This window comes from Oncorhynchus tshawytscha, linkage group LG03 (genome assembly GCF_018296145.1).
Source record: "Oncorhynchus tshawytscha isolate Ot180627B linkage group LG03, Otsh_v2.0, whole genome shotgun sequence".
In the NCBI taxonomy this organism is placed as follows: domain Eukaryota; kingdom Metazoa; phylum Chordata; class Actinopteri; order Salmoniformes; family Salmonidae; genus Oncorhynchus; species Oncorhynchus tshawytscha.
The window spans coordinates 14,604,289-14,617,206 of NC_056431.1; the positions used below are offsets into that span (position 1 = coordinate 14,604,289).

At 46.8% G+C, this 12,918-nt stretch overlaps 1 protein-coding gene across 3 annotated transcripts in view; it reads right to left on the reverse strand.

Moving 5' to 3' along the window:
- Positions 1 to 12,918, reverse strand: part of rims2a (regulating synaptic membrane exocytosis 2a) — a 215,292-nt gene that overhangs the window by 145,139 nt on the left and 57,235 nt on the right. For all 3 annotated transcript variants that reach the window (XM_042310264.1, XM_042310266.1, XM_042310267.1), the window contains one exon: positions 7,057 to 7,349. In XM_042310264.1, the coding sequence (XP_042166198.1) occupies positions 7,057 to 7,349 (293 nt within the window). The remainder of the gene's footprint in view (positions 1 to 7,056; positions 7,350 to 12,918) is intronic.

Genomic DNA, 12,918 nt, shown 5'->3' on the forward strand with positions numbered 1-12,918 from the left:
ATAATTGTTGTTTCATCCGTGTCTCCACACCCTGACTACCTCGTCGTCCTGGATGTTGGGTATCTGTGTGTTCATTTCAATGACACATCCGAGACCAAGATAAATTAGACCCTTTCTCAAGTTATTTCACCTTATAAACAGGCTGTCATCTGGGGTTTTTCCCCTTTCTCTTTCAGTGGAAAAGATTGAGTTAATTTACACATTCTTTAGATTAATGAAAGTGGTTTTTGGTGATTATGCAGAGTTCTATTTTATACATCATCACCATTGTCCCCTGAGTTCTCAGACAGGCCGCTTCCGGATTTGTGTCGCCACTGAACTCAGTGCTGCCAAAGCCAGAATCATTCACTGCTACCATTCCCCCTCTCAGCCATAAAGTCAATTAATATAGAGAGAGAGCTCTGAGCTCACATCCCACAGCCTGATCTAGCTGGTAATCAAATACAACAACATCAGAATGAACTAGCTGTATTTGATGGCTGTGAGATGTTGTGTGTGTGTGTGTGTGTGTGTGTGTGTGTGTGTGTGTGTGTGTGTGTGTGTGTGTGACACAACTTTATTTAGCTGAATTCTGTTAAATAGTGAGAATGCTCATTGTTAAAATGCAGATTGCTTCATAGCAGCTAGTTAGTTCCGACACATTTCTCCTTTAAAACCTTATAAGGTAAAACAGTTTCAATAAATTCTACTCTGCTAGACAGGTCCCAGAGTCCTACTCCAATATCTGTTTGAATATGTCCTAAATGGCACCCTATTCCCATTATACTGCACAATTTTTCACCAGAAGCAGAAAACCATCACATTGCTTCATGTTTGTGACCAACAGTCATTTGAAACTGCCAAGTGGGCAGAATATTGTCAAAGTTGTTCACACTCTCCTACAGTAATCTTTCCCTTACTATGTGTCTGGGAGTAAAAAGAGCCCAACACAAGGTCGTAATGGGAGGAAGAGGACACAGGCTTAATGAGTTGTGTCTCTAACCCCAGAGTGGCTACAGTAAGGTAAAGGCTTGTTTGTCCCAGTGCTAGACTAGGGGGGACGCAGCCCATCAGGTACACCTTTACAAGGTCGACAGAGGAACAGGCGCGGAGGAGGAATGGGGTCGAGTGAAACACACCTCCTGTGTGTGTGTGTGTGTGTGTGTGTGTGTGTGTGTGTGTGTGTGTGTGTGCGTGCGTGCGTGCTTGTGTGTGTGTGTGTGCGTGCGTGTGTGGCTGCATGTACAGTATGTGGTGTGTGGAAAGCCTCTCTGTGGAGTGAATCACCCACTGGGCCCACAGTGCACCGGACGACACGACATACGGCCCACAATCCCTCTCTTCCCATCAGGAAGCCTGTTCCAGTGGGCAGAAAGGAACAGAGATGAGCAGAGAGGAACAGGGAGAGGGAGGAGCATAGAGGAAGAGGGAGGTGCAGAGAGGAACAGGGAGAGGGAGGAGCACAGAGGAAGAGGGAGGAGCATAGAGGAACAGGGAGAGGGAGGAGCATAGAAGAACAGGGAGAGGGAGGAGCATAGAGGAAGAGGGAGGAGCATAGAGGAACAGGAGAGGGAGGAGCATAGAGGAAGAGGGAGGTGCAGAGAGGTGCAGAGAGGAAGAGGGAGAAGCAGAGAGGGAAGAGAGGAGCATAGAGGAAGAGGGAGGTGCAGAGAGGAAGAGGGAGGAGAAGCAGAGAGGGAGGTGCATAGAGGAAGAGGGAGGTGCAGAGAGGAAAGGGAGAAGCAGAGAGGAGCATAGAGGAAGAGGGAGGTGCAGAGAGGAAGAGGGAGAAGCAGAGAGGAGAGGAAGAGGGAGGTGCAGAGAGGAAGAGGGAGAGCAGAGAGGAGGAGGGAGGGCAGAGAGGAAGAGGGAGAAGCAGAGGGAGGAGCATAGAGGAAGAGGGAGGTGCAGAGGAGGAAGAGGGAGAAGCAGAGGAGCAGCATAGAGGAAGAGGGAGGTGCAGAGAGGAAGAGGGAGAAGCAGAGGGAGGAACAGGGAGGTGCAGAGAGGAAGAGGGAGGAGCAGAGGAACATAGAGGAACAGGGAGGTGCAGAGAGGAGGAGGGAGAAGAGAGGAACAGAGGAGGAGGTGCAGAGAGGAGGAGGGAGGAGCAGAGGAGGAGGGAGGGCAGAGAGCAGAGGGAGGAGCAGAGGGAGGAACAGGAGCAGAGGAGGAGGGAGGAGCAGAGGAGGAGGGAGGAGCAGAGAGGAGGAGGGAGGAGCAGAGAGGAGGAGCAGGAGGAAGCAGAGAGGAGGAGGGAGGAGCAGAGAGGAGGAGGGAGGAGCAGAGGAGGAGGGAGGAACAGGGAGAGGAGAGGAGGGAGGAGCAGAGAGGAGGAGGGAGAAGCAGAGGAACATAGAGGAACAGGGAGGTGCAGAGAGGAGGAGGAGGGAGAAGCAGAGGAACATAGAGGAACAGGGAGGTGCAGAGAGGAGGAGGGAGGAGCAGAGAGGAACAGGGAGGAACAGGGAGGGCAGAGAGGAGCAGGAGGAGCAGGGAGGAACAGAGAGGAACAGGGAGGAGCAGAGAGGAGGAGGGAGAAGCAGAGAGGAGGAGGGAGGAGCAGAGAGGAGGAGGGAGGAGCAGAGAGGAGGGGAGGAGCAGAGAGGAGGAGGGAGGAGCAGAGGAGGAGGAGGGAGGAAGAGCAGAGAGGAGGAGGAGGAGAGGAGTGCAGAGAGGAGAAGGGAGAGAGCAGAGAGAGAGGAGGGAGGAGGAGAGTAGAGGAGGAGGGAGGAGTAGAGAGGAGGAGGGAGGAGTAGAGGAGAGCAGTGCAGAGAGGAGGAGGAAGGAAAAGAGAGATGTAGAGAGGAGGAGGGAGGAGCAGAGAGGAGGAGGGAGGAGTAGAGAAGAGGAGAGCGGTGCAGAGAGGAGAAGCGAGGAAAAGAGAGGAGGAGGGAGGAGCAGATAGGAAAAGAGAAGAGCAGAGCGGTACAGAGAGGAGGAGGGAGGAGCAGAGAAGAACAGAGAGGAGCAGGTAGGAGCAGCGAGGAGCAGGGAGAAGCAGATAGGAGCAGAGAGGCAGAATTGCAGGATAGGAGAGAGAGTAGGAAGAGGACATCTGTTCCTCCCAGGGCAGCTCACCATGACTGACCCCTGGGTTATGGAACGGTTGGAAATACCGCCCAGACCTGCCTGGGTTCAAACAGCATTTGTTTTCCTTCAAACACACTGACCATTTGATTGAACCTGTCTAGAGTTCCAGATGGGCAGGGTTTTTCATGTTTGGGACTATTCTCTTGGTTCCTTTTGCACCAGTCAAGCTCAATCGAGCGCAAGTAAAGTATTTGATTGAAAACAAATACTATTTGAACTCAGGTCTGGACGACAGAGTAGACTCAGAGTAGACACAATGAGGGGACTAGAGGAACCTATTTCTGCTGTATGAGATGCACTAGAACAATGTGTGCAGGGTGTCTCTCTCCCTCTCTGTGTCAGTGGACTATGGAAAGAGGAAGGAGACACCGTGTGGTGATAAATGGAATTACAATAAATCAGCTGTGATGACGCAAGCAAGCCAAGGCACAGAGAAAAAGGATTCACAAGCTCAGCAAAGAAGTGTAATCCAACAGTCGGTCTATTTTCTTATTCTTTATTTAAACAGGTAGATCCCAATTGAGATTATATTTCTATTTTGCGCAAGAGAGATCTCTTGTGCAGACATTATTGGAAGAAACACAGTACAGTCTCCAACCTACCCTTGTGACAACAGTGACATAATGTCTCCCTGGCAGACCACCTATAGCTCTGCATTGACTGTGCATCTTTCCCAACATCTTCCTGTACTATCTGTACCTGGCTAAAACATACCTAGAGAACAGTAGGACAAAAAGTGTATCTAGTTATTGTGATGAGTTGCAGCCAAGGGCTTCTTCAGCATGTCTGGTTTCTGCTGCTTCAGAGGAAGACACAGTGAATGCAGTATTATAGTCATCATCAGTCAATTCACCAGCTAGGGAATCCCTCTAGCTGAGTTTGACTTAAGGGGAAAGATGAAAGACACCAGTCATTCAGTGTGGGAGTCAGTGTGTGGGTGTGTGCTTGTCTGTGTGTATGTGTTTGTCTGTGTCTGTGTGTTTTGGTGTGTCATTCCTGAACTTATTTTAGGTAGTGTCCGTGTGTCTTTCCTGAACTTATTTTAGGTAGTGTCCGTGTGTCTTTCCTGAACTTATTTTAGGTAGTGTCCGTGTGTCTTTCCTGCATCCCGGGCCTCATGCGTACACATCTGTATGATCAAACTGTCTACTGTTCTCAAAAAATAAGTCATTTGCTAGGAGCCATAGCTTTTCTGATTGTTTTTTTTACCCTATAATTTCCCCAGGGCCCGACCCTCACTCCTTCCATAACAGCTCCAGAGTCATCTCCACCTAACCAACCACATGACACAGCTTGCTATAGGCAAGAGTAGAGCAAGTTTAGCCATTTTTCATTTATTTAGCACCACTATGTCAACGGAAATATAATATCTTTCTAACAAAGATACCTCCATCTATTTCAGGATGTTGTGTATCCCTGGAAATAATTAGAACTCATGTAAACGTAACAGTTTTGAAAACACAGCTTGTCCAAACAGTGGTCTCTTGGCACAACTTAAGCCAGTATGGGGTCAATTCAGCATAGGGACAGGGTAAATGGAGCCGCCTTGGGGTAAGTGGGTGATAGTGTTCTGTGACAGCGGGTGATGGTGCTGGTAGGACAAAGTTGAATTCATGGAATGGGGGTATGGTATATTGTACGGTGCATGCGAAAAGTATTCAGACCCCTTGACTTTTTCCACATTTTGATACGTTACAACCTTATTCTAAAATTGATCAAATTGTTTGATTGTTTCATCAATCTACACACAATACCCCATAATGACAAAGCAAAAACAGGTTTTTAGAAATGTTGTCAAATACATAAAAATATAAAAAGGGAAATATCACATTTCCATAAGTATTCAGACCATTTACTCAGTGCTTTGTTGAAGAATCTTTGGTAGCGATTACAGCCTCGAGTCTTCTTGGGTATGATGCTACAAACTTGGCACACCTGTATTTGGGACGTTTCTCGCATTATTGTCTGCAGATCCTGTCAAGCTCTGTCAGGTTGGATGGGGATCATCACTACACATCTATTTCCATGTCTCTACAGAGATGTTCAGTCGGGTTCAAGTCTGGGCTCTGGCTGGGCCACTCAAGGACATTCAGAGACTTGTCCCAAAGCCACTCCTGCGTTGTCTTGGCCATGTGTTTAGGGTCGTTGTCTTGTGGGAAGGTGAACCTTCAACCCAGTCTGAGGTCCTGAGCACTCTGGAGAAGGTTTTTATCAATGATCTCTCTGTACTTTGCTCCATTCATCTTTCCCTTTATTCTGACTAGTCTCCCAGTCCCTGCCGCTGAAAAACATCGGCTGCCACCACCATGCTTCACTGTAGGGATGGTGCCAGCTTTCCTCCAGACGTGACACTTGGCATTCAGGCCAGAGAATCTTGTTTCTCATTGTCTGAGTCCTTCAGGTGCCTTTTGGCAAACTCCAAGCGGGCTGTCATGTGCCTTTTACTTAGAAGTGGCTTTTGTCTGGCCACTCTACCATAAAAGGCCCGATTGGTGGAGTGCTGCAGAGATGGTTGTCCTTCTGGAAGGTTCTCCAATCTCCACAGAGGAACTCTAGAGTTCTATCAGAGTGACCATTGGTTTGTTGGTCACCTCCCTGACCAAGGCCCTTCTCCCCCGATTGGTCAGTTTGAGTGTAGGTTGATGATGATTTTCTTTTATGTAATCCACTTTAGAATAAGGCTGTGAAGGAACAAAATCTGAAAGAAGTCAAAGGGTCTGAATACTTTTCCGAATATACTTTATATCTTAAACATATGCCTACATTCAGATATAGATGCCTCTGTTCAATATAACTTACCCTTCCATTTCTTGACCAGTTGGTCTAGGACAGGGATGCTGTTTTGATGTGCCAATTCATAGACAAGTTCTATGTATTCAAGGATACTAAGCCCATGAAACTGTTCCTCAAGACGTTTAATGTCATCATCCATGCCATCAAATAAGACCTTGTGTGCCTCTGCTACTCTATCATTGCCTCTGTTAAACACAGGTACATTGTTATGTTTTTTGTCCATGTGTCATTCAGTCTATGTGTTCATCTCTTGCTGCTGCTGCTCAAATGGACATGTTCCTCTCTCTCACTTCCTTTCTGCTCTCTCTAGAACCTCAAGGGGGGTTCTCTCTCTCTCTCTGCCCTGCATGTTTTACATGTGTGTACACGGGACATGATGATGTCTGCTCTCTCTAGAACCTCAAGGGGGGTAGACCCCTGCATGTTTTACATGTGTGTACACGGGACATGATGATGTCTGCTCTCTCTAGAACCTCAAGGGGGGTAGACCCCTGCATGTTTTACATGTGTGTACACGGGACATGATGATGTCTGCTCTCTCTAGAACCTCAAGGGGGGTAGACCCCTGCTTGTTTTACATTTGTGTACACGGGACATGATGATGTCTGCTCTGTAACAATAAAAATGCACTCCTTGGTTCATACAGTAGGCGTGACACATTGCAAAAATACTATGTATATTATGCATTAAACTGACTAAAGGTAATCATAATTTGTATGGTGTAGGGTGGCCATTGGTTTAACTTACTTTCATGCTATAGGTTTAGGACCATATTGATGCTTATAAAGACCCCAACTGATGTATTCAACTATCTTCTTTGGTTTAGATACAAGCATCATGATACCTATAACACAATCAATTAATTACATGAATAAATTCATTGTTTTTTTTACCTAACTTACTTGGCAATTTTCCATGTGGTTTCTTCCTTCACAGACTCTATGAAATGATGACCTCATACTAAATATTTGGTCACATTATTAATTTTGTGTATGGTTTCCTAGAAACAAGGGGTGGCTCAACTAACCCTTTGGCTCAACTTCCCCCACTCTCCCTTAACAGGTTTCACATTTAACAGACAGTTTTCCTCCACAATAATGATCAAAATGTTAAACGCAGCTCAAATCCCTAAGGGAATTGTTCAAATGTGTTTAACACACACACAACCTTACACACACACACTGGACTCACCTGTCTATGTCCTGTCCTGGACCTGAGAGCCTCAGCGCTGAGCCGTTGTTGAGGGAGCCTTGTCTGGGGAGTCCGGGAGGTCTGCTTCTGTCTGCTGATACGTCCCCTGGGGGCCCCTGGTAGAGGAGATCCTGCTGCAGTTTGGCCTTCTTCTCCTGGGGAGCCTCCTCGTGACGTCGACCCCTGGGGCCCTCAGACCCGCCCCGTGGCCCTGCGGCGCCGCTGTAGAACCACGCCCCCGACTTGGTTAGGATTTCTTGTTGTTTTCGGCACAAGTTGCATACCCACATAACCTGTACACAGAGGACAGAGGGGGTTAGATATCTGCAGTGGTGGGGATGGTGGTGGTGGTGGTGGTGGTGGGCTTACAGCAATGAACTACAATGAAAGGAGTCATGGAATGGATCAACCCCTAGAGGAGACGTGCCAAGTATCATTAAAAAAGGATACTTGAACCTGCTAGATGTTGTAGGAAACACTGTAAATATACAGATGAGGATATGAATGATTTGGTAATATTGCATACACATACAGTAGCCTTAGGGCAAGTGTTTAGGAGGGAGAGAATATTAGGATTGTATGTAGGACCATATCTAATCGAGGACATAATGTTGAGTTCACTGGACAGTCTGTGAGTATGATGAGGAATCTGAAGTTCATATGATCTACATCCCCCTACATTCTCAGAAAAAAGGATTCCAAAAGTGTTCTTTGGCCGTCCCCACAGGAGAACCCTTTTTGCTTCCAGGTCAAACCATTTTTGGTTTCTGGTTGAACCCTCTGTGGAAAACAGTTCTCAAAAGGTTCTCCTATGGGGACAGGACAAAGAACACTTTTGGAATCCTTTTTTCACTTGGCTCTAGATAGCACTTTTTTTCTAAGAGAGTACATACAGTACTTACACCACTTGCTTATATGGGGTACCAGCCATAGAAATAAAATCACTAGAATAGGTATCCCCATTCAAGTCAATGGGTTGGTAGTGGGTGGTTACAGAGTCATTAATGAGTGATTCTCTTTCTATGGTACTAACTTTGTGGTGCACAATACTGTAAGTAATTGAATCTAAATAGGAAGCTAGCTGCAGCCCTACTTTTTAATACAGCTGTGTGTGTATGGCAGAGAGATGGAGAGAGACTGTGTTCAGCAGCTCTACAGAGGAAGTAGCACTAACTGTGGTCTGCAGCCCTACTGTTTAATACAGCTGTGTGTGTATGGCAGAGGGATGGAGAGAGACTGTGTTCAGCAGCTCTACAGAGGAAGTAGCACTAACTGTGGTCTGCAGCCCTACTGTTTAATACAGCTGTGTGTGTATGGCAGAGGGATGGAGAGAGACTGTGTTCAGCAGCTCTACAGAGGAAGTAGCACTAACTGTGGTCTGTAGCCCTACTGTTTAATACAGCTGTGTGTGTATAGCAGAGAGATGGAGAGAGACTGTGTTCAGCAGCTCTACAGAGGAAGTAGCACTAACTGTGGTCTGCAGCCCTACTGTTTAATACAGCTGTGTGTGTATGGCAGAGAGATGGAGAGAGACTGTGTTCAGCAGCTCTACAGAGGAAGTAGCACTAACTGTGGTCTGCAGCCCTACTGTTTAATACAGCTGTGTGTGTATGGCAGAGAGATGGAGAGAGACTGTGTTCAGCAGCTCTACAGAGGAAGTAGCACTAACTGTGGTCTGTAGCCCTACTGTTTAATACAGCTGTGTGTGTATGGCAGAGGGATGGAGAGAGACTGTGTTCAGCAGCTCTACAGAGGAAGTAGCACTAACTGTGGTCTGTAGCCCTACTGTTTAATACAGCTGTGTGTGTATAGCAGAGGGATGGAGAGAGACTGTGTTCAGCAGCTCTACAGAGGAAGTAGCACTAACTGTGGTCTGCAGCCCTACTGTTTAATACAGCTGTGTGTGAATAGCAGAGGGATGGAGAGAGACTGTGTTCAGCAGCTCTACAGAGGAAGTAGCACTAACTGTGGTCTGCAGCCCTACTGTTTAATACAGCTGTGTGTGTATAGCAGAGGGATGGAGAGAGACTGTGTTCAGCAGCTCTACAGAGGAAGTAGCACTAACTGTGGTCTGCAGCCCTACTGTTTAATACAGCTGTGTGTGAATAGCAGAGGGATGGAGAGAGACTGTGTTCAGCAGCTCTACAGAGGAAGTAGCACTAACTGTGGTCTGCAGCCCCCTCCCTCCACATTAGCCTCATAAATCCAGGAGCCGACAAAAGCCCTGATCACTCCACCTCAGACGCAGCACAGCCGCCCTCAAAGCCCTGGGCTGCTTCACAAATGGCACCCTATTCCCTACATAGTGCGCTATGGGCCCTGATCAAAAAGTAGTGCACTATATTTAGCATAGGGTGCCATTTGGGATGCAACCTGATCACTCCGCCTCAGACACAGCTCATCCAGCCTCACTCTGCCCTAACAACCGCCCTCCCTAGTCTGGAGGAAGAGCTATGCCTAGTGGAAAGGAAGAAATGGGCAGCCACCTGAGCTGCCTCTCTCTCTCTCTCTCTCTCTCTCTCTCTCTGAGGAAGCATGGTGCAGGGCATCAGGGTCCATGAGGAACTCAGGCTGATGGCCAGTGACTGACAGCAGTGATGTACAGTAGACAGGCAGGCAGCTGCACACATCCCAGCAGCAGTGTCCTCCAGCCGCTAGTTATAGCCTGACTCTGGTCCTGTAGTCAGAGCATTGAGCTGACTCAGTACTGGAGTGAATTACTGTGATTACTACTGGCTGGGCTGGGCTTAAAGAGCACACTACACAACCCTCCACTGACTTAATGGCTGGCTGGCTAACTGGCTGGCTAACTGGCTAGGGGTCATATTCGGAAGGCCATGGCATGACCAATGAGAGGTTGTCTCCTTATCATCCCAGACAATCAGATGTCTGAACCACCGGGGTGGGGGCTACACTCTACTTCCATACTTCTCAAGTACGTGCATGCGCACACACAAACACAACCTCCATACCAGTCACAAGCATGCGCACGCGCACACACACACGCACCCGCTACCTCCACACCAGGTCCCACTTCCTGTTCATTACTCCAATCTCCCTCTGTGCTTAACATAGCCCAGTTTTTTCCCAGATAGAGAGAGCCTTGTACATCAGCCAGCATGGCATGATGTGACCTACTTATTTACTGCTCACAAGAGTCAGTTCTCCAATCTGCCAATAATAATGAACCACATTCTGAGCTTCAGACTGGACATGCAGTGGACTCTTCTATCTCATCAGTACATACCCAATAGTACATTAGTATTCCAAAACAGACCAGGAAGACATACGCACACAGGCCAAATGACTACTGAGCAGGGCATACTAAGCATAGCTCAGCCTCACACAGCGTTCCTATACAGGATTATATAGTGTAGCATCTGGTCTGCACCCAAACATAACCTGGATGACTAATGCACTAAAAAGTGAAAATTGTGAAAAATATAAGCAGTGGTTGATCACAGTAGAGATGATTTAATGATAAGGTTTAAGGTTGAAGCCATACTCCTCAGTCACACAGAAGTGGTGTCAGCACACACACACACTCACACAGCATGTGCGCTCTAACAGTCCGTCCAGTGATGCAGCAGAGAGCGTCAGTTTGGCCCACTCTGACAGACTACTGTTAGCATCTGTAATAGTCCTTAAACCAAACACACATATACTGTACATTCAAATACACACATGCACACACACACACAGGTCAAGCAGCTGTGCTGATTGCCAGAGGTGTGTTCACTGCAGCCAGACTGCAGTCCCTCCTCCCTCCTTCCCCACCGCTTAACTCTTCACGGCTGAGTGCAGTCAGGGGGACGGGTGTGGGGGAGGAAGGGGAGAGGAAGGGACAGACCCCCCCCCCCCAGGCTGGGTCATTTCTCCCTGTGTTTGCACATTTCATAGTCATTGAACCTGCACCCAAATATAGAACATTAAAAAACCTAGTGCTCCAAACCTAGCGGAGGAATAGAAATGGCATATGTAGCCCACTAAATGCCCCAGCAAACAAGGGACGTCCTGAGGACATTTGGCGATGTTCCCATTAGGTCCCTTAAGGGTTTTGGCGCGAAGTTATCCCACTGACATTCTGAGAACATTCTAAGAACATTGCATGATAGTCCCAAGGGAATGTTCTCTGAGGGACCGATGTCTAAAGGAAAGTCCTGAGGGACCATGTACATTCCCAGGACATCACTGATGACCATTTCAGGACCTTTTTAGGATGTTCTCAGGACTTTCCTTTTACTAGTCCTTAGGATGTTGTGTGATGGTCCCTAGGGAATGTTCTCTAGGGGACTTTTTATAGTTCTCATTTTTACGACATTCTTGGGACATTGTGTCATGGTCCCCTGAATGTTCTTGGGACGTTGTGTTATGGTCCTCTGGAGGTTTTGTCTAGTTTGCAGTTTGTCCAGGGAACGTCCCCAAGAACGTTTTTAGGACGTTCTTTGGATGTTGTGTCATGGTGCCCTGAAGGTTTTGTCTAGTTCCCAGTTTGTCCCAGGGAAGTAATGATATGGTATGTGGATTTAAGGTAAGTGGTACGCTGTTCAGCTAAAATAGTGTAAAAATCTTTAATCAGGGAGATACCTAGTCAGTTCCACAACTGCATGCCTTCCACATTTAACCCAATCCCTCTGAAACAGGGAGGTGCAGGGGGCTGCCTTAATTGACGTCCGGGGAGCAGTCCTGCTCTTCAATTTGCTAAAGAGCAGAACTGCAGAGTTTCCCATCTTACCAGTTTGGCGACTAAAACCAGCGACCTTTCGGTTACTGATCCAACACTCTTAACAACCTGCTGCCCTTATCAATGACAACCTGCTGCCCCTATCAATTACAACCTGGTGCCCCTATGAATGACATCCTGCTGCCCCTATCAATGACAATATGATTGCATTTGACATGATTACTTAGTAAGGACTTTTCAATATGACCCCACCTGGGATTTGAACTCACACCCTCTGGATTTGGGGTTTGCTGATCTTTCTGCTGCGCCACAAAGTCTATAGAATTTCAGTAGTCCCTTACACATTCATTACTTATAATACATCTCTGCACTTAGCGAAATATTGCCATCTGCACTGCTATTTTAGTTATCAGTTCATCTGACTATTCTCTCATTGAGTTAACTAACATATTTCAGGATTTTGAGTTTGGGTTTTCTGCTGAGGTTATCTAATGTTGGTGAGGCATATTGTTCTGTTTTAATGTTACTCCTGAATCACTATGATCAATTTAATAGTTGTTCTTGTTTGCAGGGTGTGCTGGATCATAGGTACTGTAGGCTACTGATATGTAACGATGGGTACCATCAAGCTGTTTAGATTGACATGTCATTTGTTATCTAATGTTTTTTAATTTAAACTCAAGGTGGGTTCATACATCCTTATCATCTTTCACATATGCATTTGGTCCCATACAAGGATATTTTATTCCATCTATTTACTCTATCTAACCCATCTGGACTTGAATCAATAACTTATATCTAAAATGAGCAGGCCTAGCGTTCAGACAACCTCGTGTGTTGCAAATCTCTACAGAAAAACACTGCTATAGCCTATTACAAGGGTGGTGCTGTGGTGGTGCTTTCGATGATCAATGTAGTGTATGTTCATCACTTTCTAAAAGACGATTTACAGCATTGACTGAAAGTCCTTTAAGATAGAGAGCAGCCTTCAGCTTTCCCAGTTTGTGCTGAGCTTTGTTTATCTGTCAAGCCTGTGGTGCTACACTACATCAAAGTGAAGTTAATAGGGGAGGGAGGAGACAATCGCCTCTTTCTGATGCATATGTTCCAGTAACCAATACTCACTCAGTCATTGAGCTCTCTCTTGTGGCCAAGAAGCAGCACTACACTACAGCAGC